General features: G+C 40.9%; 1 protein-coding gene across 1 annotated transcript; it reads left to right on the top strand.

Moving 5' to 3' along the window:
* The first annotated feature begins 42 nt into the window (after positions 1-42).
* On the top strand, positions 43-26,874 carry dnaaf5 (dynein axonemal assembly factor 5). The gene is made up of 13 exons (XM_015025999.1): positions 43-612; positions 1,771-1,955; positions 2,157-2,281; positions 2,490-2,608; positions 4,760-4,992; positions 5,376-5,600; positions 12,169-12,312; positions 14,000-14,165; positions 16,774-16,921; positions 20,743-20,893; positions 22,491-22,647; positions 22,976-23,167; positions 26,269-26,874. The coding sequence occupies exons 1-13, from the start codon at positions 81-83 to the stop codon at positions 26,412-26,414; spliced, it is 2,523 nt and encodes an 840-aa protein (XP_014881485.1). The 5' UTR covers positions 43-80; the 3' UTR covers positions 26,415-26,874.

Genomic DNA, 26,874 nt, shown 5'->3' with positions numbered 1-26,874 from the left:
TTGAGATTTTGAATCTAAAGCTGTCGTAAAGCAGACGTTTGTTTGTCGCGAAGCAACCGGTTGTCATAGCGATAGTTAAGATGGCAGCGGCTGGAGACCAGCATGCTGCCTCTGAGGTTTTGAGAGGTATCAGCCGGCACTTAAACTGCTTGAACGAGGACAACAAGGCGACACGAAAGAGGGCTCTTGAGTCGATAAGGAAGGAGACTGTGAATAAAGGACTCCCCAGCGGCGTTTTACAGGAAGTATTCTCTTCTCTGCTCAAGCCTCTCCTCAAGTGTTTGTCAGACCCAACGGAGAAATGCAGAGAAACCACCATTGCGATCATAACAGAGTTTATTCGTTGTGTCCCCAAACCGGAGGGAGCATTGCCCTATCTCATGCCCTGTCTGGGTCAGCGATTCGGCGACAAAGAAATCTTGGAGCCGTCGGAAGAGCTTCGGCTGTCGGCTGTGGAGTTGTTGACTCTGGTGGTGGAGGTGTGTGGTAAACATTTAGCGCCTTATCTGAACGAAACGATCAACATTCTGCAGAGAACCATCGTTGACCCGTTTCCGGATGTCAAAAAGGAAAGTTGCAGATGCACTGTTGGCTTTGCAAAGTCTGTGCCAGGTTGGTTACCTTGGATTCATACAACACACGTTTACAGTACTCTCTACTGCGCAGCCACAGTTGCTAGTTTTTTGTTGTTGTTTTTTTTTTGTTTTGTTTTGTTTTTCTCCATTCTCGGTTAGTCTCAAAGCTGGAGTATTGAGATGATTCCAGGTCAGACATTATTATCAAAATGACAAGAAAGGATATTTTTAAGTCAGGATGGAAAGAGAATAGTATAATGCTTTAAGAAGTTGTTTAGGCTGTCATGCCTTTTTAAATTTAAAGCTACTACTAGTCAGATTAATCAGTCCGATTTAACTATAACTTTTATTTATTAAATTCAAATGAGTGTTTGTTATTTCTTTTGCCGCTTCTGTTATTTTTAAGCACATTAAATTAATACAAAATTTGCAGTGTTGCTCCTGCAACAGGAACAAAGTTACATTGTTTTTGTCACACTTGCAGAAAAGTCCAATTTGGTTTTTGGAATTAGTTCAGTTGCACAAAAAAATAAATAAATAAATAAAAAATAAAAAACAGACAGTGAAGACTGGAAGAAAAAGTAGAGTTTGGTTTCATTTTCTTAAAACACTCTTGAAGCTGACTTGCAGGTTGTTTAAAATAAAACTAACTGGTAGTGGTGAAACATTTGAATAATTCGGAAAATTGTGCTAATGCCTACTTCAATGCCTTCTAAACATTTCATATCAGGTGGCAACTAGTGTTTGCAGGAACTAAATCAAATTGAAAGGGAAGTTTGGAAATGCTAAGAGTAGATGTGTCATCCATCTTTACCTTTAACTGGCTCAGGAGTCTGGTCCAACCAATCTGGCTTCCTGTTCCTTAACACTTTGGATTAATGCAACTCAAATGATTTAGACTGAGCCAAAATCTACTTATAGACACTATTCCACAAAATTGTTTAGCATTGACAGCTGATTAGCTCAATTCCAGCAACACTAGCGATGATTACTGCCAGAATCATCACTGGGATTTTGTTTTGTTTTTTATATCCTTTTCTTTTTTTATCCTGTGTTCTTTGTGTCTTGTGAGGTCTTGTGAAATGAAAAAACATTAAATGAGCCTTAAATACATTTAAATTGATACCGACAGAAAGTCCGAATGTAAAATTTAAAACGTAAACGCTTTGAAATCCGCTTTTTTTCTTTCCTTTAGAACATTTTCACATGCAAGCTGAGAGTCTGGTAAAGCCTCTCATGCAAACCATAAGTCATCAGCATTCGCGGGTCAGAGTTTCAGCCATCGAAGCCACTGGAGCAGTCATACAGCATGGCAGCGGAAAAAACGTGGATGATGTGCTGTCACACCTCGCACAGAGACTATTTGACGACTCACCTCAGGTATTTCTTTTTGTTATTAAGCGTGTTTTAGAAAGCTTTACCTGTGTGCACCCTGAACACAGGTAAAGAGGGCTTTATGGTTTGTAGAAAAACTACATTCTTACCTTTCAGCAAAGATTTTCTTATTTTATATATGAAGTAAAACAAGCAAAAAAAGTTGGGTTTTTTTCTACTGCTCCTCATTTTTCTTTCATGTTTCAGGTGAGAAAAGCTGTGACTGCAGTTGTTGGTGACTGGCTTTTAAACATGAGAGATCGATATTCATATTTCCACAAACTCGTTCCACTCCTGCTGAGCAGCATCAGCGATGAGATCCCAGAAATCAGGTTTGAATTGACAAAATAATATCATTTACCAAATATTAGACAGTTGAGAGTGCAAAATTAAATGCACCCCTACTACACATTTAGCATAGAATTCAAGCTGAATAAAATGGGGTTTTAAATATTTCTCCTTCAATAATGGAAATCTCAATGAATTCTTTGAGAGAGTGGTTAACTAAGAAATATGGGATGTTTTTACCAAATGTTACAGACTGTTAGCAGCTGATTTGTGGAAACAAGCAGGCCTGCAGTGGGAGAAGGAAAATGAGGATGACATAAAGGACAAAATGGATTTCCTCCTCAGCCCACCTCCTCATTATCCACCCGGAGGTCAGTCACTGTACCAATAATATGTTTACTTTCAACTTCTATGCGTTTCAGTGAAAAAGTGTCACTTGTTTGAAAAAATGCACAAAAAAAAAAAAGTTTGTACCCGTCTCAAAATAACTTGTGTTTTCTGTACTAAAAATACCAGCTGTCCCTTTAATCTGCTGCAGACCATAGGCTATTGTTTTACAGTCACCATAGTTTCTGATTGAACTTATTTTAATCAACTGTCTGCGCACCTTCCAATTGTGATTTTTTTTTATATTGGAAAACAACAATTTTTCATGCCTTAAATTGATAGGAGAACTTAAGTATCAGAGTATTTGTCCCTGAACTGGAGCTGCAACTGGTTTCTCCAAAAAAATTGGAATATCATAAAAATTTTTATTTCTTTTAATAACTGGGTTTAAAAAGTGAAACTGCACTATCCCAAAGTATAGCGTAGATGACCTTAGTGTTTTTTTCTGAGAAGTTTGTAAAGCCACAGATCAGTACAAATGTTGCCACTTTAAATTGTAATGTTTTTTATTTATTTTCTTCTTTAAAAGGTGTAATAAAATCCTAATTTATATAGCTACAGTTAAAAAAAAATCATCTTGTTTTTTTAAGTAATACAAACCAATAAGAAAAAAAATAATAATTTGAGAGTTTAATCTGATCTTTTTTCATATGTTCACATCTGCACATTACATTGAGGTACTGTAATAGCAACAAGATAAATAAATAAAGCCGTACATTTTTGTTGTAGCTTCTCTTGGTTATTCCATTTTATGAAAATAGGCTTTCTATGATTGTTATGTTGTCAGGGCAGGCACTGGCCTGCAAAGATTAATGTTTGCCTCAGGTCACAGAATGAGCCTGAACCTGAACATGGTCACCATGTGTTACCTAAGAGCCAGGGGTGAGTGTACTCAGCACTGTCATAAAGCTTCTGTCCAAACCTCAGAGCTAGCAAAGCAACATTATGGATGAAAACCAGCTCTTCCTACAGAAGGAAAAGAAAAAAGAGGAGGCTTTTCTTTTCCTCCTCCTTTTGTCTTTCACTTTCTTGCCACCATAAATCTGCCGGCTCACCCCATGTGAAGAGGTCACTGTCAGACACCAAAAGAGATCCAGAAATGGTCTTGTTTAGGCTTGTTGTGGTTTGCCTGTCTGATTTATATCCGTCTGCCGTTAGTCTTTGCTTCCTTTCTCATCAGTGTGCCTCTACAAGAGAGAAAGGAAGCGAGGGTTGGCTAAATCAAAATTAACAATGAAATTCATTCCCAATGTGCTCCATGTTTTACAGTGCTTAAATTTTTTTTACGACGCTTAATCTTTCTCCACATTTTGCCTTATTATAATTACAGAATTTAGTGCGTTTAGTTGGGTTTTTATGTGAAAAACCAAAACGAAACAGTGCACATTTGTGAATTGGAAGGAATCAGACACATGCTTATCAATATTTTTGCAATATATGAATTGGTTTATTTTTAGCGCTTTTATAGAGCTGGATTTCACAATTACAGCTGCAAGAGTTTTAGGATGTTTCTACCATGTTTACGCACAGAGTGACTGAAGTACGTGCAGATTTTTCCACCTCCAGTTGGCCAGAGCTATTGTCCTGCAATTTTAAATGGATCTCTTCTCCAACACATCCGAATCAAAGAAATGCCTCATTGCTGGGCCTCTGGAGACCTGCATGAGAATATTCTGCTTAATCTAAAAGTCGCAAGACGGTTGTTCTGGAGGACTGGACCTTGGCACTGCTGATTTAAATCATCCCATAGTTATAAGTTTTACATTAATTGCGAGGTAAAATTCCACCTCGGGTGTTTTATAGAAAGTTTTCACTGACAAATTACAATCTTGAAATTGAAAATGTTTGGAAGAACACAAAGTGTTTGTCATTTTCTAACCACCCTTTTTGTTTTCATTTCTATTTCTGACGAACACAAAAACTCAGCGACTATTCAAAAATAGGCCTGGACACAGCCATTCATTAAACTTGACTAAATACAATCATGAGTGATTCATGTCTTTTTGTGTTTGTGATCCAATTGACCAAAGATTGTTCTTTTGATGAAGTACTTTTAGTCTTACAAACAAGCCTCGTCGTAACCTGAATGTCTATTCTAAGTTTTCAATTACGATAATTTTTTTTTTTTCCTTCAGCGGAGCGTCCAGGACTGGGCTGCAGAGAACTGGTGGTTAGAAACCTAAGCAGACTGGTACCAGCTATCGGCCACGATGTGACCGACTGGCTGGTGGCGACCCGGGTCCGGACGTCCCAGCTTCTCTCTGTGCTGCTGCTGCACGCCGAGGACCACATCACGCAGCACCTGCAGCCTCTGCTGGCCTTGCTCTACCGGGCCTGTACTGACACAGAGAGGGACGTGGTGAACAACGTAAGTCCCAGAAAACCTGTGATCAGCTGGGAACGATGGGCTACATTATTTTGTGTGTGTGTGTGTGTGTGTGTGTGTGTGTGTGTGTGTTTTATGAATCCAAATTAAGGCAACAATAAAAGTTTTAGTGAGACGGAGGGATTTGTTGAGTCAGCTGTTTAACATTCATTTAAGTTCATTGTTTTTTTTTGGGGGGGGGGAGTATTTTAAATTGGGCCAAGCAGAGTTCAAGGACTTAGGATGCACCTGTTTACAATAATGGATTGTCAAGACCTTTGATGTGTGGTAGATTAAAAAAAAAAAAAGGACTTCCTCCTCTTCTCCTTCCTGACGTCTCCTGTTTTTTTTTTTCTGTCTCCTTTCCTGTCTGTGCTCACCGACAGTGCCTGGCAGCTGCTAAGCTGATCGGGACTTTTGTCCCCCCACCTGTGTTCCTGAAGCTGATCCTTGAACATGTGACGACTCCGAGCACTCACTCCCACCCCTGGACCCCCCTCATGGTTCTCGCTGCAGTCCTGGGAGGCGGCTCCAAACCGCTTCTAAAACCACATCTCCAGCAGGTTGTAGACACCCTGGTGCAGCCCGAAGTCTGCCAGGAATATCAGCAGGTCAGCAGAGGATAACTGGAGTCTGAATAAGAATGTGGTCTACCAGTTTTATTTACCAGACTTTTCATAAGTACTTCTGGCCATCTGAGTCATTTGTGCCCATTAAAAAGCCTAGCGGTATCCAGAAGTTTACACAGACTCACAGTCCATATATTTTTAATAGAATTGAGATCAGGGATTTCCAGAACCTTAACATCAGCCTCATTTAATGTGTTTTTGGGATATTTGTCCAACTAGAGCATCAAATGGTTTCAAAGGGTCCATTCACACTAGCCCTGTTTAGTCCGCTTTAATCAAACTCTAGTTCATTTGCCTGGCGTCTTGTCCAGGGTGTACCCTGCCTCTCGCCCGAAATGGTAGCTGGAGATAGGCACCAGTGCCCTCCCCACTAAGGGACAAGGGTGTAAGAGGATGGATGGGCCCTCCCCACTAAGGGACAAGGGTGTAAGAGGACGGATGGATGGATGGGTGGATGGATGGATGGATCATTTGCCTCGAAAGTCTGGTTCGATTGGAGAGGTGTGAATGCACAATCGCACTCTGATGTAGACCAAAAAAGTCAACTCTGGTCCGCCTAAAAACCTAGATCTCAGTGAGTTTGAAGTTAACTCTCAAATGCATATGTGGCTGCAAGTGGACTGGAGGTCAATCCAAAAGTCGGAAGCGGTCTATAGTGCAGGGCATTCTGGATAAATACAACCTGAACAGATGTGCATACCTAGCTGGAGAAATGGCACATGTTCTTTTCCTAAAACAACAACAAAAAAATATTCTACAACCTCTAAAATCTGACGCTACTCCATTTTTGTTTATAATTTGCAAAGGAACTTGATCTCATGTCTTCTTCTGAGGTTTTTGTGTCATTTCCTTCAGTGGTTCTTGGTGGAGTGATTTGTGGTGCAGTGCCACCACAGGCAAGGAGACGAACAGGTTTTTCAAAGAGTTTGGATTGTTTGACACAGTGCAGTAAGAAAGCAAACCACATCAATGGAAAATACTCCCAATATTGCAGTTTTGGTTCCCAATCAAAGCAAGTCTACTGGACTTTCAGATGTGAAAACACCCAAAGTTTCAGCCATCAAACCCAAACTGTCCCCATTAAAAGAAAGGAAACCAATTAGAATGACCAAACACAATCCAGGAATCTTTGCTTTTGGTGCCATGGATGCATATTCTGCACCCAATAATCTATTTGACCTGCCTGTTTAGTGGCAGGTTGAAAAACTAAGGATCAAAAAGAGTGTTGGGGACATTGTTTGACATGTAGTTTGGCTTATTTGCAAACAATACTCAGCAATAGTATCACGATTAGATGTTAGGGTTAGTTATCCTGTATTATTGTGCTTTGCAAATAGTAGATGGAATGAAGATCCAGGACTCCTAGTGAGGCCACCTGTTTCCTACATCTTTGAAACTTTGACACAGTTGGTGTTCAAAGACAAAGATATTTTGGACAAAGATCCAAAATACACATCAAACTTGATTTGAATAAACCAGGCTAACCTTAATCTGCTTCTTTGATCTCAACCCTTTTAAAAATTAGTGGACTATGATTAAACTGAGGTTTGTGCCACGGAACCAGGCAGTTTTAGCGAGCCCTGCAACTTCTGGTCAGAAGAGTGGTCAAACATTCAGGCTGAACTTTTCCAGAACCTAACTGGTGACTTCAGTAGCTCCATAGTTTCTCTACAGCGTAAGAATAAAATTTACCAAAGGTATCAGTGGTGATGGATGCATGTATCTGATCCATGCTGTGTGAATTTGAGAAAACCTGTAATAGATTTGTACACTTGGTTAAATAATCATTTAATTTCCGTCTTCTTAAAAGCATTTAAGAGCAGATCAAATACCTCTTAAAAAGCATGAAATTGGTATAATAATCCTGTTTACAATGTACTGTAGCTCTTACTTTAGCCCATTTGATCAAGAATAATGATAGACAGGTTGAAACGTTTGATGAAGAGGAGGTTGTTACGACAAGGTGGCTAAAAAGGGTCACAAGTTGGAGACTATCCAAGAAAAGCAGTTGGTTCGTCGGGTTTGTTTTTGAGTAATTCCAAAAAAACATGCTCACTCTGGTAAAATGGTTGCCAGCTCATGTGATGTTTTTCTAATCTAATATTTCAAGACTTTGATCAGACCGTCACTGCCTTCGCGCGTCTCTCATCAGCTGCATCTACATTGTTGTTAGAAAAAGTTTCCTCACTTGTGGAAAAGTCTAAACATCTTTTTTGCTCTTGCACCAAATAAGTTTGTCTGGCAGAGGGCTATTTTTGCCCACGCTTTTTTAAAACTGACTCATCTGTACCCATGGCCCCATTCCTCTCGCTCAGACTGGGCTTCAAGAATTTCCTCTGTGAGATAATAATAGCAAAAATCCACTAATTTCACGTGACCCCGTCATGGCCCTGCGGAGCAGGCGAGGCAGCGCACAAGATTCGCCGCTACAGTTCAGCCGTGCCTTCAAATTTTAAAGCCTAACTCGGTCAAGGCCGGTGATAAATGAGGAGGGGAAACCGACCTCCTGTCGTCCCCCGTCGCTGTCCGGCAGGGGTCAAGCGGACGGAGAATTAACAGGACGGCAGAGTCACACGCTGCCGCACAGATGTGGGCAGACCTCTGCTTCCTCTTCGTCTCCTTCTCCATCTATCTTTCTCTGTCGCTGTTTTTGAGGACAAAGCGTAGCGAGCGCTGTCCCTGAAGAGCTCTGAGTTTGGATAAGCCCACCTGCGACATTCTTTTCATAACAGGCATTGTTCACAGCAGAGAGCTGAATCTTTATCTGTAAATTAGACCGCAATAGATCTAGCATCATGCTTTTTGCTTGTTTTCTGTTGTAAAATGATTTCGTTAAATATATTTACTTCCAAACACACCATAGCAGCTCTAAGTCCTGGAAACTAAACCTTTCATTTTATTTTTAATAGCCAAGACATTTATGAAGTGTTTGGATTTAACCTGATAGAATTACATGCCACTTCAAACAGGAGGCAAAGAGAAAGTACAGTAGACATGATGTTTGACTTGGATGGAAGTATATGCCTGTTTAGAAATTAAACATAAATAATCTTCAAAGTAAGCAGAAGTAGTGGGAACCTCAAGGCCCGGCTGGGAGCTGAAAAAAAAGAAAAAAAAAAAGAAAGCTGATATACGAGGCGTCTGCACGACGTAAGCGCTCAGGCTCTTTCAACTCTGTTTTCTTTTCCGTATTCCTGTTAAGAGGGAAAGACAGCGTACCAAAATAAACGGCAGGATGCTCAGCCAGCGGGAATTAAAAATATTGCTCGTAAATTGGAGACGAAGAAAGCCAGCAGCTACAGAGGTTACCATCTTCCCAGTGATTTACAGTATGTGCTCTGTCTTCTTTTTGAATAACAGGAGAGCTCCTTTTATCAAAGTTATTCCAGTCAGAAATAAGAAAAACAGAGCTGGAGCTCAAGCTTAAGTTGATGCCTTCTTTAACTTTTTTTTTTTTTTTACATTTTTTTCACGTTGCAACCATAAACTTTTATTAGAATTTCACATTTTGTAGATTCTTTCTGTAAAAAAACATTTGTTACGTTACTACCTATGAAAATCATCCCCATAGCATGCCACCACCCTGGTTCACTAGGAGGTTGATGTGTTATTAAGCTAAATATTTGTTGATTTATATTGTAAATGATTTTAATTTATAGTAAAAACATCTCCCAACAGAAAATAAGATTTTTAACTCACTTGACAAATTCAACTCCGATTGGATCACTCCTAAACATCAGTATTACTCCAGTCAGTAGAAAGAATACATTGTATATAAAGTTGCCAAATGTATGGATAATTTTGAGCTTAGCTTTATGGTTTGGTACAACTTTGCGTTCGAATCAACTGACTTTTTTTCTCGCATTGAGTGTTTCTTGCTATTTCCTGCTTGTGCTGCATCTTATTTGGGGTATCTGATTATAGAAGGCTCAATATAAATGGCTCTGACACTTTTTTGTTTCTAAAACATTTTGAGATGTCATGCCATGGATCCATTTTCCTATTAATTCACCATTCCCTGTTTCTTTGTGCTGATATTCCACATAAAACCCTATTGCAATGCATTGACAAGTGTTTGTGGCTTTACAAAATGAGGGAAAGGTTCCAGGAGTGCGAATACTTTTTCATAGGTGCTGTATTGATGAACAACCTGTTTTGTTTTTTTTTTAAGAATGAGTATTTGTATGTTTGAAAAATGCATAACCCCACAGAGCAGATCTGCAGAAGGCCGTCTTAGTCAAAAAAAAAAAAAAAAAGATCTCACTTTGTTGCAACATAAAGGATTTTGCTGATTGCAAAAACATGTTTCCAACATGAGCACGCCTCACACGTGTACACCAGCTGGAGACGGCTCGCATCCAGTGACACTCGGCTCCAAAAAGGGCAAGTGTTACCCGACTGCAAAGGGGTCTACCCACACTCTCACACCCTGCCGGTGTTTGTTTCCCTGTTGCCATAGCAGTGTGTCTGGCAGGATGGGGTTAACTCCCCGCTGGATAGGAATTCATTGCCTGCTAAGGCTCCTTGCGGAGGAGCCGGCTGGATGCAAGTGATGCACTGTACAGTGGTGGACAGATGCGCCACATGGCGTAATGAGGCCCCTGGAGCATGCCTATTACAATATAACCAGGTGTACATCGCCTGCCTGCAGGTGTCAACCTAGTCATTAAACTGCAGCACTTTTTCCGCTCTCGGTTTTTCTTACCCCGTTTCCAGCCCTGATGGGTGTTTTCTGCACACGTGTAACCTGTGTGTCTTGTGTTTGTACGCTAATGTGTGTACAGTGTCTTGCTAGAAGTATTCATACCTCCTTTGCTTTCCCATGTTTTGTTGTATTCCATACGAGACCTGGAAAAAGAAAACTGGAGACAGAACATATGACCGCTCTCTTTCAATAATAGTTTTTTTTTTTCTTTCGACTCTTCCATGAAAGCCAGATTTGTAAAGTGCACAAACAGTTGTGCTGTCAATAGCTTCTCTCACCTGAGCTCAGGATTTCTGCTGCTCCTCCAGAGTTAGCATGGGCTACTATGGATTTTTAAGTTGTTAAAAAAAGTCTTTAATAATTTTTTCTTGCACTTCACGATTATGCACCACTTTGTGTCAGTCTATCACATACAAGTCCAATAAAGTACATTGAAGTTTATGGCTGTAACGTAAAGAAAAAAAAAAAAGCTCAAGGGGTGTGAATACTTTTGTCAGATTTTAAATGTCAGCAGCCTCTCCTATGAGCCACTGAGAGGCTGATTCATACTCGAGGATTCCCACATCACTGACTCGTAGCACACAGCAGGAAAGCATTTGTCTTCCTATTTGCTGATCAGTGGTTCACAACAATAGGTGTTGTGGACCACTATTAGACCGCTCACACAGAAGAAAAAAAACTCCATTATCTCATTGTGAAACTCACTTAGACCTTTCTGTTACAATCGCTCCCTCACGAAGCCCCACAATGACAGGTGAAAACAGGAAAAGAGGTCTTGATCCCAGTGATGGCATGGAAATTAGCCCGAGCCGCAGCTCTTTGTATAAACATGACCTCACCACAATAGCGGACAAATGATGATAATCACACATTCCCAGACTCGCTCTGCTTCTATTTTCTGCAGGAGGAAAAAAGGGAGAGTTGCTGCTCGTCTATTACATTGTGGAGGTTTTTCCATGCTGCAACATTTTTGCTGAGATCCATGCCGTCAAAGTCATTTGTGGCATTTTCACAGACTGGAGAAATTAACTCTTTTTGAAGAACCTCATACCGGAGTGAACAAATCTGCACCGATGCCGCATGGTCCAAAATGATGGCATAGTAAATCATGTACAGTAAATTGCAATATAATGTATGGTTGAGGTTGCATTATGCTCTGTGGCTGCTTTGCTTTAACTTTAACATTGAATTCCTTACTGAAATCAAAAAGAAGCTGAAATATTTTAGTTCAATTTGATTTTCCCACAGTAGAAAATGTTTCTTTGAGAAGATCTTTGTGTTGCAGCAGCATAAAAAAAGCAAAGTTGTAACATCTTCAAGTAATGACTAAATATTTAGAAGTTCTATCAAAAACCTTAATAAAAATTGAAAATAAATAAAACGTGCAACATTTAAAGAACCAGAAGCCACAAATAAAATGTATCAGTTTGCTTAGGTGACACCAGAAACCTTCCAAAGTAAGAGACAAGCTGCAGACATACATCGTGGAGGCTGCATCATGCTGTGGGGCAGCTTTGCTTTTACTGAACATTTATTATTTATTTTGCTTACAGTTAAAAAATATTACTTGGTCTTGGAGCGGCACAACAGAAACAGGAAAACCTCTGACAGCAACAAATATCGACTACAAATATGTCTTTTTATAATGTTGTACCTTTGCCCTCCTTGTGGAAGTATCAAACCAATGAAATATGAGTTTATCTTTTTAAATTAAAAGACTTCAGAAAGATTGTAATTGTAATTTATTGAGATGTGTCTAAAAGAATCAACAGGTCAAGTGTGTGTGAACTTCTGTTGGTATGAAGGAAATGTGGTAATTATGCTTTCCATGTATTTCTCCCTCAGGTTACATACTTGGAGCAGTTGTTGGCATGTGTGGATGTGCTGCTGCATCAGTGTGAGTCTGACTGCGGCTCAACCAGCCTGCAGCTGCTGCAGGTGCTGGTCACCATCCAGAGCCTCTCCACTGATCCACAACTCAGTGCAAAAGTGAGGAAATGCAACACAACAGAATTTATTCCTTCTGATCAGATGGAGGGGAAAAAAGGCCGCGGTTAAAAGCAATATCGGACTCTAAAGTTACACCTTTCACAATTTCTTTTTTTTTTTTCTCCTGCTTTTTATTAGAAAGGTAAGCGGGTTTTATAAAGCGAGAGCTATTCAAGGAATGTAAGCATTTGTACAGTTTCAAAGTGAGTACGACCAGCTGTATAATTACCCACTTAGCCAGGGAAGCTGAAATTGCACCTTTGGTGTGGAACTTTGAAACCAGTCTCGGGTGAAAGGAGGCGGATGAAGTGTGCAGAAAGAAATGAGACTGACCGGAATAGAGGAAAAACAGATGGGGGAGAGATGAGTGGCGTTTCTCAGTAGGTTTGTGTCATCCGGCTGAGCTCAGTTTGCTTTCATAATCGGCTTCACAAAACCCAATTCATCGCTTGGCATTAAGGGTTTGTCGAGTGGTCAGTCTCCGAACCCAAAGGGGCCGACGGGAGCAGTGAGAGGCGAAGCCGTCGGTGTCTGAGGGCAGCGTGTCATCCAGCTGCTTGTCGCCGACGTCGACTAATGACAGGGAGGGAAGCAGAAAGAAACTGGCACAGACGCAGAGCAGACACCACACCGGCCACCAGCGTGACTGTGTGTTTACGTCTGTCTGCATCCCGTGTGTACGTTCACACAGGCGGCGGTATTAAAGATGAGATGGGAAGGAATGGATTAGGAAAGAGAGGGAGGGTGAGAATTGGCCCTGGGCATTCGTGGACCCCAGAGGAAAAGAAGTCTTGTTTTCCCAGAAATGGGGAATGTCTTTCCCATCAGCGGACAGCTCAGGGTTGTCCAGATTTGTGCAGAGGAAGTTAAGCGGTGACTCAAACAGTTTCTCTGTCACCGTTCAGCCCCGAGGGACGAGAAAAGGAACTATGAGATGCTCTAAAGGTCAGTTTCTCTGCCCTGATCGTGAGCTAGTAGTTGGTGGACAGCCCCATCATGCTTTGCACAGCGTTAACTGTAGTAAATGTTAGCTAACCCACTGATGTTGGCTGACATTTTATCATTTAATTGTTAGCAGCAAATAACAGTTATTCATTTAACATGCCGATGTTTATATTTTCTAAATAAAAGTCTTCCTTTTTCATGGTTTAATTAAATGGCTGAAGAAAGTCAGAGAACTTTAACGGGTTGTAAACGAACCCAGCAGCAAAACTTTTTATCATGGTGCCAGGTGGCATGATCCAAGACGCAGGGACCACAAAATAACTTCAGGACTTTCCAACTTCGCCATGCCATCTCATCTTCTTCTCTCCTCTTGGTTTATAGAGGTGTTTTTTGTTTTTTGTTTTTTTCACCTGTGTGTGTTTATGTTCTGGAAGCTCCTGTGTTTTTCCTGTGTTTTGTTTTTTTTCCCCTGTGTTTCTTCAGTGCATGAGTTTTGGTTTGATTGATTTTACTTATAAAACCTTTTTGTCTCTCCAGTTTTGTTCCATCCTTAACTTTATTGGTTGATTTTTTATTTTTTTTGTACTTCTGGGAATTAGACCTTAAAAATCAATGGACTATGTTCAATAGCTGAAATTAAAGTTGTTCTGTCCAGTTGTTTTGTATGTTAATTTTTTTTTTTTTTACCAAACTTATGTTGTTTATAGGAATGGTATTCATGCTTCTACCTTTTTTCTCACAGGCCTTGGAGAGCGTACATTTTTTGAGTAAGGTTCAGGGCTTGGACCTCTTGGAGCTCTATAGGCGACATATGGGACAGTTGCTGGACTGGTTGTCTGCCTCTGTCAACACCTGGTCTAGCTACTCCCCACAGAGGCTCCAGCTGCATATCGTCCTCACGCAGTCAGGTGAGATTTCAATACATCATAGAACAGAAGTTATGTCAGAAAAATAGGTAAGGTGGTTTAAAAAAAAAAAAAAAAAACCTAATTAAACTCAACATGATCACATTCATACATCTAAAACTTTTTAAAGTCATAAAATGAAATGGTTTTTATCGGGGTTCTATGTAACAGACCGAGGCAGATTAGAGCATATCTGTAAAGTGGAAGGCAAGTGAAGTGTGTTTTGTTTAAATGTGGTGCAAATATAAATCCAAACACTGTGGCATGCATTTGTATTCAAGTGTTGGAAAACTTTGTAAAACACATTTTGCAGCAATTACAGTTGTGAACATTTTGTGGTACGCGCAAGGCACCAGCATTTCTGCTCTTTATTCTCTGCAAAATAGCTCAAAGTCCAGTCACATTAGCAATATATAATTCATTAAGGATTATTAATGATGTTGTAGCAAAAACACTTAAACTTTAGGATTGCCATGTATTCAGCTATATCTGTCACTGTTTAACCTGTTTGACCTGTGACTACCTAGCTTGGTGACACAGAAACATTATTACAGAGGTGTCTGGATTTCTGCCTCCTCCACACATGAAAATGGCTGAAAGGCCCTCTAATCCCACCTTGAAGTACTTTGTGAAAGGTGCTAGAACCACCAGTGTGTGTGTGCGTGCGTGCGTGCGTGCGTGCGTGCGTGTGTTTTTTACTTCAATCTTATTTCTCTAAGTGAACCATTTTGCCTTTACTTTGTCCGAACCATGTGGTTGTTTAAGACAATATAGAGGAACAGTAGGAGCATTAATCTCACAAGCAGATTTAGCTACTTAGGCTCTTATTTACATTTCACTTTTGTAGATGAGATCTTTATTCCCTAAAAACAACTGAGGTGGAAGAAGGAGACCATGTCTTATCAGGATGTTATACAAAGACTTTGACCGTCTTCAAAGCATCAGATGGCGGTTCTTAGACAGCTGAGATCTGAGATGGGACAGATCTTGCCGTTTCACGTTCTCAGTGCACTCCTTTGTTCTTCATCTGATGGCTGAACGTCTCGTAGGTTGTGATGTGGCACGGTCTCGTTTCCCTCCTTTGTTTCCAGAGAGATGTTAGTGCTTGGCAGAAGTGATCATTATTTTTTTTGTTTGTTTATTACGTTGAAGTGTATTCCTTTGTCTGCATTTACTCATGAAGAAATCCATGAAATCCCATTGTTTAATTCGAGTTAACTCATTCCTGTTGTCTCCTATTGAGTTTTCCTCCTTTGTCCTTTGATCCCTTTATGAGGCTGACTCACATCCTCAGTTGGTGTCAGGACTTCCCCTGTCTCCTCTCATGCTGGTCAGCGTTCAGTCCAAACAGGGCACAGGGACTTATCACCTACTATAAACACTCTGCTCGCTATATATAGCTGTGTAAACATGTAGGTGGACTGCTGTTAGATAAGTGTGTGGGCATGAATGGAACTGGAAATACTTGCAGGTTAAGTTACTTTCCTGTAAAAGGTGTTTGTTTAAAGAAAAAAACACTCCATCAAAAGGTCTGGGTATTTCCTCATCACTCTTTGTCACCGTCTGCCTCACCAGTCCACTGAGGACTGATTATTGTTTTTAAATAGTGCTCCAGCGGTCGGATTGGAATGGGTGTGGGTTTTAGTTGCCGTGTCGTTCCGTCATGTGTCCGTGTTCAAAACAAATTTAAAACAGCTGGTTTATATGCTGTTTTTGCTTTTTCTAAGAGCTCACAGGTAGAAACAAGCTTTGGTTCCCCTCAAAAACCTGAACAGGAAAAAAAGGATAGTTATAGATTTAGAATGAAATATAGAATTCATTTCACTTTGACCAAGTGGTTTGGTTGGTCATTAAACAACAATGCAGACCCAAGGGCTGTTGGAAAAAAAAAAAAAACTGCTTTAATTTGGTAATTGATGTGGTGTTTTTATGCGCTATTGTCCTAAACCCGCAAATTGGAAAATAATTACTTTGATTTATACAAAGTTGAGTTGGTGACTTGACTGAATTTCCTCTTAAGTTTTACTTTTATGTAAAATTACGACAAAAAAAACCCCCATCTGATTTCAGGATAATTTGATTATTCTTAAATTATCCTGGCATTTTTTTTTACATGTTTTGATTATTTGTTATCTGTTATTCTGATGTCAGAATAATTTGAACTCCCACCACTGCAGAAATATTAGCTGTAAATATGTAAACATTTTTTTATTTATCCTTTAAAAGTTGACTCAAAATGACTGAGATTTCTGTTAATTTGAGTTGTTTTTGACATAAAATATATATTTTTATTTTATTAAGAAATACAATTTTAAAATTCTGGGGTTGGATAAACTTGGATGTTTCATAAATATTTTATTTTCTATTTCTACAACTTAAAAGTTTACTTACTTCCTTTAGGTTGTTAATATATATATTTAATTTTTTTTCTCAGAGACAAAACAACTCTGCAGCCATATTGTCTTAAAGGGCTTGAAATGCTTCATCAGAAAGAACAGATGTGAAGACAGCGTGGTTAAAAACTGTATCTGATAGTTACTTCCTCTCTATAACAGATTTGCATTAAAAAAAAAAAAAAAAAAAAAATCGTCGGAACGTTTCTGTGTTGCAGGTCCAGTTATTGGGGAGTTTTTGAGCCAGCTGATGCCTCTGCTCCATAACTGCCTCCAGCCAAACAGAGACATGGAAATGAGGATGAGTGTTTTCACGATGCTCGCCAAGCTGCTGCTGGATGCAAAAAACACACTGGATTCCCAGGGGTGAGAGAGACGCTTTACACACTCTAACTTTAAAACCAGGTGAAACAGTTTCCACCCTGTTATCGCTGCAGAAAGGCAGAATGGTGAGTGTCAGCCTTTGTCTGATTCTGTCTTGTTTTTTGAGTAGCCCTGCTCATTGTTTATCCTGCACTTCTGCCCCACATGCATAATCCTGTTGATTTTTATGATGTTGGCTACTAATAGACCCATTTGTTGCGTCTTGCAAGGTTTTCAACTATCCTGTTTTTTGTTTTTTGTTTTTTTTTTACTTTTTGTCACATTACAACAATGTACTTCAATTGATTTTAGTGGAACTTTGGAGATAGACCAATGCAACACTGCAAGATGGCAGAAAAATTATACCTTATTTTTATTTTTTTAGCTTTATATATAAATCTGGAAAAAGTGGTATGCACGTTAGTCTACCTCCTTTAATCTTTAATAAGCCTAAATCAAAGCCAGTGCAACTAACTGCTTTCAGAATTCACGTAATTAGTAAACAGAGACCACCTGTGTGTGATCTAATATTTGTATAAATCCATCTGCAGTGTGTAAGCCTTAGAGATTTGGGTGAGGAAATCATTTTGACTAAAAGTTGCGCGACAATGGCATGGCTTAGTTCAAAGAATATTAATTTCTTAAAATGGCCTAGTCAAATTCCAGACCTAAAGCCACTTGGAAAAACTGTAGCTTGCAGTTGTAATTATTGGCTTAGAGGGGATGAATATCAATGTATACAACACTTTTCATCCTTTTCCTCCCACGTCTTAATAATACGCTATATTGTGTTGTTCTGTCGCATAAAATCCAAATAAAATACGTACAGGTTTGTGTTTGTTACATAACATAATGAAGAAAGTTTAAGAGATATAAATGGCTTTCCTGTAGAAGGACGACAGCCTTCTGAGAAAAAAAAATTAAACAGTAATTTAATGGTTATTGACTTATTAGAGAGCTGGGACGGCAGGAGCGTCTTGATACAGCTTTAGCCGTATCCACCTCCCTCCTCGGAGTCCCCAGCTGAGCGGCCGCCAGCTTGGACGTCAAGCTGCAGACTGAAAGAATGCTTTAAACGCGGGGGCCCTCTCTGGGCCCCAGCAGTCACAACAGCTGCTCCTGTCCATCCAAAAGACAATCGGCACACTGTACGGCTAAAAGCTAGAGCTGCAGCCAAAAGGTTTGTTTCCACTGGTTGCAAACAGTATGAGGAGCACAATGAAACGTAGCGCAAGGAGCCCAACAAGAACGAATATCGTTGTCACTTAAACAACAGAAGGAGCTCTGGAGCCAAAATCCTCTGCCAAAGATTGTGCAAACTGGAAGCTCTACATTGGTCTGATTATCTACAAATGTTGATGTAAAACAAAAGAAGCCTCTGTTCCTTGTGCACTCCCTGCTCAGCCACCTGCACCCTCATTCCTGAGATATATCTCTGCTAATCACATAACCACCAAGAGACAGAAACCATGTTATACCTTCAAAAAGGTTCCAAACAAATGCTTAACTCGTGGCGTGCGGAGCTGTGTGGTCTGCCATAACATTTCCACTCATTCCCCTCCATTCATGATTTACGGCCTGATCTTTGTTCGGCAGATTGCAGGGCCACACGCGCGCCGCATGTCATCAAGAGGACAATGATAGTCATGCAGAAAACTTTGGTTCTTTGTTCTGCTCCCAAAATGACATAATGACACCTCGGTGTAGGACCTGAAAGGGAAAGTTGCGTGGAAGGTCCTTTTCATCCACACGCCCTCGTAACGTCGTTTTTCATGTGGATTTTTCATGTGCCGTGATTAAAAAGCTGAACATGAAAGTTAAGTACAAGAAGCGAAAGTTTATACCTTTTCCCCCTGGATGTGGCAGACCAAAATAACGTGCCGCTTGCAAAGAGATAAGAGTGCGCTTTCAAGCTTGTGTAGATGGCTAAATCAAGCTTCTTTAATTTCAAGCCTGGAGATTTACCACAAGAAAGGAAGGTATATTCAGATATGGATTTCTTTATGAAACAAGCCATAACAAAGCAGTTAGAACTGCGCCCTTATCCATAATGACTATAATCTGTAACATATCCGAGAAAACTGCTGAAACAAGACATTCCTGCCTTCGTAACACATTTTTAGTCAGTTTTCAGAAAGAAAGACCTTAATAGCTAATAGATGTTCATAATCCTTTGGATGTATTAACAGTATCGCGTTTTTCTCATGTCAGTGCAGACAATGAATCAGCATTTTTCACGTACATCATGTTACACTAAATTGTGTTGAAATGTCACTTGATAGACGTAATGAGCAGTGGAAGCTAAATTATCTACGGATTACAATGTCATATTCATGTAATCTATAAAAAGCTGAAAAGTGTGGCTTGGTTTTCTTCCATTCTGTAGTTGCCTGCAGAAGGTGCATATATATATTTTTTTTTTTTTTAAAGAAATCTTGCTCTAAAGAAAAAGTTTCAAGAAAAAATCAATTGCTGAAGGAGAGCTTTAAGACATTCCCTTTGTTTCTAGAAGTCATTGAAAATACCATCCGTCAACCCCATGGCAGTGGCAACATATTATTATGTCATCATGAAATGAAAGCATATTATTATTCATTAATAACACGTGTTAACAATCTACTATTAAGCCAATTACCTAAAGATCAGTGAGCTGTTAAAACAATAGAGGATGCAGCAGTAATCTCCAGGTGTATAACGGAGATACACCAATGGCACCAATAATTTAAAGCTACAGCAACTTGAACCGAGAGCAGGTGAATTTTGGGAGCATGTTTTTGTCACTTGAGAACAAATCGCGTTTGATAAAACCAGATGGCATTTAGCTTGTTTAAAGTGAATCTGGGTCTGGGCTCCAGAACAGCGGGGAGAAGCACACAGGGAGTTTTGGAAATGACATCTGAAAATGATGCAATAAATGTCAGAATGTTAGTAGCTTTCTTACCTTGCAGTTAAAAAGTCCAGAATTTGAGTCCCGACCCTGGACTTTTTCTGCATGGTCTGTGGTATATTTGACATTCCTGGAGAGTGATCTAGAAAACTCCTGAAGTTTATTTTAAAGGATCATAACGAGCTACTAAAGCTAAAGCTGATTCTTGTATTCTCCCTTTGTTGATGCCTGGCTGGAAGTACAAAAGAATAAACCAGTTCCAGTGTGAGTTTCTGTGTCACCTTTAGGAGTTTGAATACTTGCAATCACAAAGCGACGTCCGACTCCTCAACACCTGGCGTCGTTCTTGACAAGCTGTCAACACATTTCACGGTGAAGAAACTTAGCTAGGGAGGTGTGAGAGTTCTGGCTGTATTTTTGATGCACAGTCGCCCCCTACTGGTGCTGGTGTCATTACAGTTACTTTGTGAGACAGGGAAAGCACCCGTTGGATTCTCAGTCCAGCTCCAGAGCTGAAATATGGAGGAATCGCTGGTTGGGGGATGGAGAGAGAGCGCAGGTGCAGATAGTTTGATATCAGAGGGTCGAAGCCAGCATGGAAAACAGAAAGAGAGGGAAACCCAGATGTTTTTATTTCTTTTTTTTTTTATTTCTTTCTCCACTAGTCTGCCTTCCAGAGTGTGGGAAAATGACTGAATCACATCAGTTATGTTGCAGCAGTGAATTAGTGCAAATACCTGCTGCTTGCTACTCAAATTCAGTCAGATTAGATGGAAAGCATCTGGGAACGTTCATTTTTAAAGCCTCGTCATAGATTCTCATTGGACCTGGACTTTGACTAGGAACATTTTCTCAATTCTTTTGCAGCCTCTAACACACGGCAGGCTCTGCTATACGTGATGTAATTTGGACTGACTCGATCATCATCTCATCGCAGGCATTTCCGCGACGAGACGGAGAAGTTCCTGCGGGACGTTCTCCTCCCGAACCTGGTGTGGCATGCGGGCCGCACCGCTGCCGCCGTCAGAACCTCGGCCCTGAGCTGTCTGCTGGCCCTGCTGCACAGAGGGGCAGTTACACCTGGACAGGTGGGCAAACACACAAACACAGAAGAATTGACATTATAACGCCATGATTTCATTGCCAGATGTGCTGGACGACTCCTGCTCTGGAAACAAACATCAGTTCTGGTCCCTTTCCAGTCGAATGACAACCAGCAAGAACACTTTTTATTGACTCGGACGTAATGAGAAAGGTGCATTCTTGAAACCCCTCAGGGGTCGACTTCAGATTTTCTGTTTCAACTCATTTTTTAGTTTTTTTTTTTTAATCGTTGAGGAAAAACACGTTGTTCCACCGTCTTTTCTTCTTGGCTTTGGGAGTTGGCCTCTGCAGGTAGCAGGTGCACGAGGAGGCAAGCGGGTTCACATACCTTTGTCCCAAAAGGAACAATGCCGGCGCTGTTCTGGACTTTGGTTAAACGTCGGAACTGTTGCCAGAACTCGGCCTCGCACCTGCCTGCCGGCGTCGCAGTACACGCACAAACACATGCACATCTGGCAGCACTTGTCCCTACGTTTGCATGCTGACCTGTCGGTCCAAACTGGGTCAAGCAGCTTAATTCGGTGACACACCCGCAACTGCAAGTTGGTGCGAAGCCCTGCGGGACAATGAGAGAATGGCGTAGGTGTGCATGATCGAACTGCTGCTATCTTGTGTCACCTAAATATCCTCACAAGATTAGAAAGCCCGAAGTGTGGAGATTAAGTCAGGCCGGGTGATTTTAAAACCGGATGCTTAGAATGAGCTTACGGTAAAGATGAAGTAAATAACACGTCCTGACAGATGGAACCGCAAAGAGGTGTGTGTGAGTGTGTGTGTGTGTTTCCACAGGTGAATCAAGCAGCCTTTCTTTTATAAGAACATTGTTTCCTCTCTTACTCCCTGTGAAAACAATTTACAGCTCCAGTTACACTTGGCGCTCTCAGATTGTCACTGATGTAATGGCGGATGAAACATCTGCCAAGTTTTCCTCCTCTTCTTGTATCCACTGTGGCTCCGTGTGTTTTTTTTTTTTTGTTTTATTGTTTTGCCTGCCTGGTTTCGATAGCAAACGCACAGGGCGACAGAGGTTTGAGTAATCACATCGTAGCTTTTGGCTGAGTTCACACAGCTTCACCTTGTCCATCCATTACCTCTGTTTCACACTTCTGGTGTGATTAAAATGTTCCCTCTCACCGCTCAGGGCTCGTGCACACACCGTAGAAAATCTGGAGTTTGAATTTAGCATGGAAAATAAATAAAAGACTGAAAAAAGTGATTGTATTTTAAGACTTTATCTTGAATTTTCTTTTTCTTTGTTTCTTTCTTCCTCTCACGCATTTCTTTTCTTTCCTTCTTTCTTCGCCACACAGTCATGGTTGAACTTGGACTATGTTTTTAAATCTTATGCTGTTTTTAAAATGCAGATAATGCTAGTCTGGTAAGGGTTACATTTCACTTTAAATGGAAACTAAAACGAAATGTCCCTAAGACCATCATGTCAGATTGATTTAATGAATCTTTAAAGCGTGTGCTTCACCAAGCTGCAGGTCCAGGTTCTGAACTTCGATGCCTAAAAGCACATTTGGTCAGCTGCTGACCAGATTTGTCCCTTATTGAGTTCCAGTCAATGTCTTCTTGCAGCTCCTGAGTCTGGAGGAAAAGCTGAGCCCCCTGGTGCTGTCGGCCCTGGATGAAGACTCTCAGATGAGCCGACTGTTGGCCTGTCGCTCTCTTTCTGCCACACTCCAGCTCGTCGGAACCAGTTTACACCATGAGGCTCTGAACAAGATTTATCCTGGTAGGAGACTTTTTTTTTTTGCCTCATATGCACATGTGGCCACTTTGGGTAAGCTGTCCTGTTTTCTCCAGGTCAGGGGGGGAGTGCGGGGGGGTGGAGGTTATCTCTGCCTTCTAGTGGCTCTCCACACTTCATTTGGAGGGCAAGACAACCTCTTCCCCTTCACACAGCTGGATGCAAAATAAACTTTTTACAGCTTTGGAATTCATGACCCCTTGAACTCTTTATCGCATAAAATCCCAATAAAACACGTTGAAGTCTGACACTGTAAAATGCAAACATCCTGTGCCGTAAAGGTCACCTTGACAGCGGCAGGTTTCTCCCGCAGAGCTGCTGAAGCGTCTGGACGACAGCAGCCAGGAGGTTCGCAGCGCCGCCCTGCGAGCCGTCGCTCTGTGGCTGTCCAGCCTGACCGGAGGCTACGACCCGGAGCTCTGCGCTCCCCATCTGCAGCTCCTCTTTCAGCAGCTCCTGCTGCACCTGGATGACCCTGACAGCTCCATGCAGGACCAAGTGCTGGGTGAGACCGGGTGGGGTGATGATAGGATAAGACAACTCTTCTTCTTCTTCTTCTTCTTTTGGCTCTTTGAAAGAAAGGTGCAGATTCATATTTTAGAAATTAGTTGTTTTTTTTAAAAAAAAAAAAAAAAAGAGGGAAAAAAATCTAACTCATGGGGATGAGAGGAATTCAGGATGACCTCTGTCAAAACATTTTCTTCCTCTGGAATACAGCCAGCAGGACCTCCTCTCTCTTATTTCAAAGCTCTCTTATATTCTTCTTTTCCACTCAATTTATCACCCAGACCAGCGCGAGTGTTTTCTCCTGCCGAAGTACTTTAGATCCGTCGAGAACCAGGCTGGTCGGTCACCAACAAACACTGACCGAGCAGTTTCACCGATTACAGTCGCAATATCTAAATAAGTTGGTGTTCAAGCACTTGTGATAGATGGATTTAGTTGTGTGTGACCGGCCTAATGATAACCACATGACGACCCCTCCTCCTCTCTTTCTTGCCACCTCCTCACATCTGTCCACACGTTCATCCCACTTAATCCCTCCATCTTTTATCTGTCGGTATCCCTTCCTCTTCTCCCGGCCCCCGTTTTCCACAGCGGCTGTGATTTACGGCCCCGTCAGTGGGGGGGAAAAAAAAAATCCGAGCGGCTTTCCCCAAAGTGTGCGGCTCCCCGGGACTTTCTGCTCTTTCCTGACTTATCAGGAATGTTAGCTGTCATTACTTCTGACAGGATGCAGGCGAGCGCTGACGGCTCTGCCAAAGCTGAGAGGCCTCCTGATGAGATCTCTCATCTCCAGGACTCGGGAAGACAAAGAGAGCGGTGGGATATTCTCATGCTCACCAGATAAAAGACGAGCTTCCATGCATTGTTTTCTAATGTGACTCTAACATTTGAAGCCCTTTTAAACAGGCTGAGTAATATTTTTTTCTACATTTTTAGAAAGTTGAAGTTGAGTTTTTATTTTTTTTTTAACTGTTCCCCTGCAGTGAAAATTTACACATCTTTAAAGATCCCAGGTGTTTTATCAAATCATGATGCCATCGATTACGACAACAAAAGTGATCCTGATCAACCTGGATTTTTTTTAAATTTATTTAGAACTGACCCCCTGTTGAATCAAAAATCATTTTTAATGAACAAACCTTTTTGGGTTCAGCTGTTCTTGTCATGTCCAGACCCAATTACTGTCCTGCACAACCAAGAAAACGATTAAAAAGAACTTTTCTGACAACACGAGGTAGGAAAAAAAGCAGGGTATCTTACCCTCATCTAATAAAAATTGTGTTACAGATTAGAAAGCCCAACCTTTCCTATGAATTTCTGGCCTACCAGAAATATTTGCATCAATAACACATCCAGGAAGTCACACCACCACCCAGAACAACATCTGAAGCGCTACAGAACTCGGTCTCTGGGCTCTTTGTGAACTTTAAGAGAGCACTCGCATAATAAGGAACAACAGATCTACTAATTAACGTGTGATTAACATAATCGGGGCTTGTAAAAAAAATCACATAAATATCTCAAAACTTAAATGCATTTTGTTGGAATTTGTTTGGTAGAGCCACAGTAAAATTAAGTGGCTTCTCTGTTTTTATTTCTGGGCATCTGAGTAAAAGGGGCTGCTTCCAAATGCATTCCACACTTTTCAGATTTTAATTTCTAAAGGTTTTTGAAATCAATGTACTCTCACCTAAAAGCCCAAAAAGATACATTTTGACGTTTGTTGTAATGTGGCAAAACGTGGAAAATTAAAGTTTCACGAATACTTTTGCAAGGCTCTTATAAAGTTTACGTATTCCTTCACCTGTCAAGAGCTTCCATCCCATTGTTTTGAAGTTTAGAAACACATGGGTGAGCCAGGACTCTGTAAAGTAAAGCACGGCGCGTTCGCAGACACCTCGGAGTCTCTTTGTGAAACGGGAGGACCTCACATCTTGCTGAGCGACCGTCTCCATCTGACCGCTCCCCAAACGTGGAAGCATTCCTTCCTGGTGTTTGAAGCGCTCTTTGTTCCCTCCCCGCTCTTTGTTCTGCTTTGTCTCTCCCCCCCCCCACCACCCCCCTGCTTGTTTCGGTTAATAGTTGATCCTTTTCTTACGCTTCTTATATTTCAAACGCACGTCTCTGAAGTGGCTGGATGTCTGCAGCGCATCCTGACAGAATGATGGACAGCGTTCCCATCCTCTCCCTCTCATCCCTCCTTGTCTCCCTGTTGGCACGGGTTTAAATCACTTCTTCTCACAAGCCGTCATTGTTCTTCTTTATCTCAGAGTCTGCTCCCCACTCCTCCTCCTCCTCCCCCCCCACCGCCCCCCACCCACCACATTCATCCCTACTGAGTAGCACTTAAAGAAAACCTGAAAAATCCCCTAAACAACAAAAGAAAGTATAATACAGGCTGAATCCTTCAAACTGGTGGCATGTCACCACTGGAGGAGCACTTTAATATCTTGATCGCCGAAGAGTCCACCTGTGTAGGAAAACCGCTACGCCCCTCCAAAAATCTACAGATTGTTGGAGAAAAGTGAAAGAGAAGGATTTATCGCCTCCCTGTGGAAAGAAAAGGAACTTTTTCATGAGGAAGAGAAAGCGCTCTACTTCCATCTTCTGGTGAGGTCGCTCCACTAGAAAATTGATTCAGGTTAACTCTGCTGTCATTTTTAAAGCAATAAGATACTTTAAAGGATTAAAATATGTTATTGAACAAAAATTGAAGTACATTGACAACACGTGATCAAATTATAGCATATATAACGTACTTAAAATCCTCATAAATGTGAAGGTTCTTTGTTACTCCTCATTGTTTCTAGTTTTCACTACAATGGGATGTAAACAGGTAAAGCTCATCATTAAATCAGAGTCAGGTTTTCCTGATTTTAAGTCAGTTCAGATTACCAAAGTCATGACTGTGAGCAAGATGCCAGAAGAATAACGTATTACTTTCTTTTAAAGTAATACAATTGTTTACCTAAAGATTACTGGTGTGTGTCCTTAAACCGTGAAGGCCCAGTTGATTTGCTGTGTCATTTTGTGTGTGTGTGTGTGTGTGTGTGTGTGTGTGTGTGTGTGTGTGTGTGTGTGTGTGGTTTTTGTGTGAAGAAGTCCTGAAGAACGGCAGCTCGGTTCACCCGTCTCTTCTGCAGAGGGAGGCTGAGGCTGTGAGGGACAAACACAGGAGCCCCCTTCACTGCGACCTCCTGCTGCAGCACATCAGCTCACTGCACACACGCACTTCGCACCATTAGACGGCGTGCACAAGAAAGATGCAAAACGCAGCCAGACTGAAGCTGGTGCCTTCACTCCCCATCAAAACCAAAACTTTGCATTGTGATTTACTGCAGAGTTCATGTTGTTTTTTTTGTTTTTGTTTATTGTTTGTTTTTTCCTTCCTGTAAAACAGCTGATGTTGTTTGTACTGTTAAGATATATCATATGGGATTAATGTAATGTCATGGTGCATTTTTTTTTTCAACATCAAAAGTGGCTTAGTGAGATTTTTAAACAAAAATAACATCTACATAAATGTGAATTAAAAACAAGTTAAAAGTGTGTTGAAATGTAGGTAGCTTAATGGTTTTCTACTGATTTTAAACTTTGTACTTTTTATGTGTATTTTGAATTTCCACAACAGATTGAAGGTAATGCACCGTGAAGTATTTTCCAGTTCTTAAAAAGTATTCAAAAAAATAAAAGTATGGAAAAGTG

This window comes from Poecilia latipinna, unplaced genomic scaffold, assembly GCF_001443285.1.
Source record: "Poecilia latipinna isolate Pla-1442-1.1 unplaced genomic scaffold, P_latipinna-1.0 Scaffold96, whole genome shotgun sequence".
Lineage (NCBI taxonomy): Eukaryota > Metazoa > Chordata > Actinopteri > Cyprinodontiformes > Poeciliidae > Poecilia > Poecilia latipinna.
The sequence above is the reverse complement of the archived record's forward strand: the minus strand, read 5'-3'. Positions and strand labels throughout refer to the sequence as shown.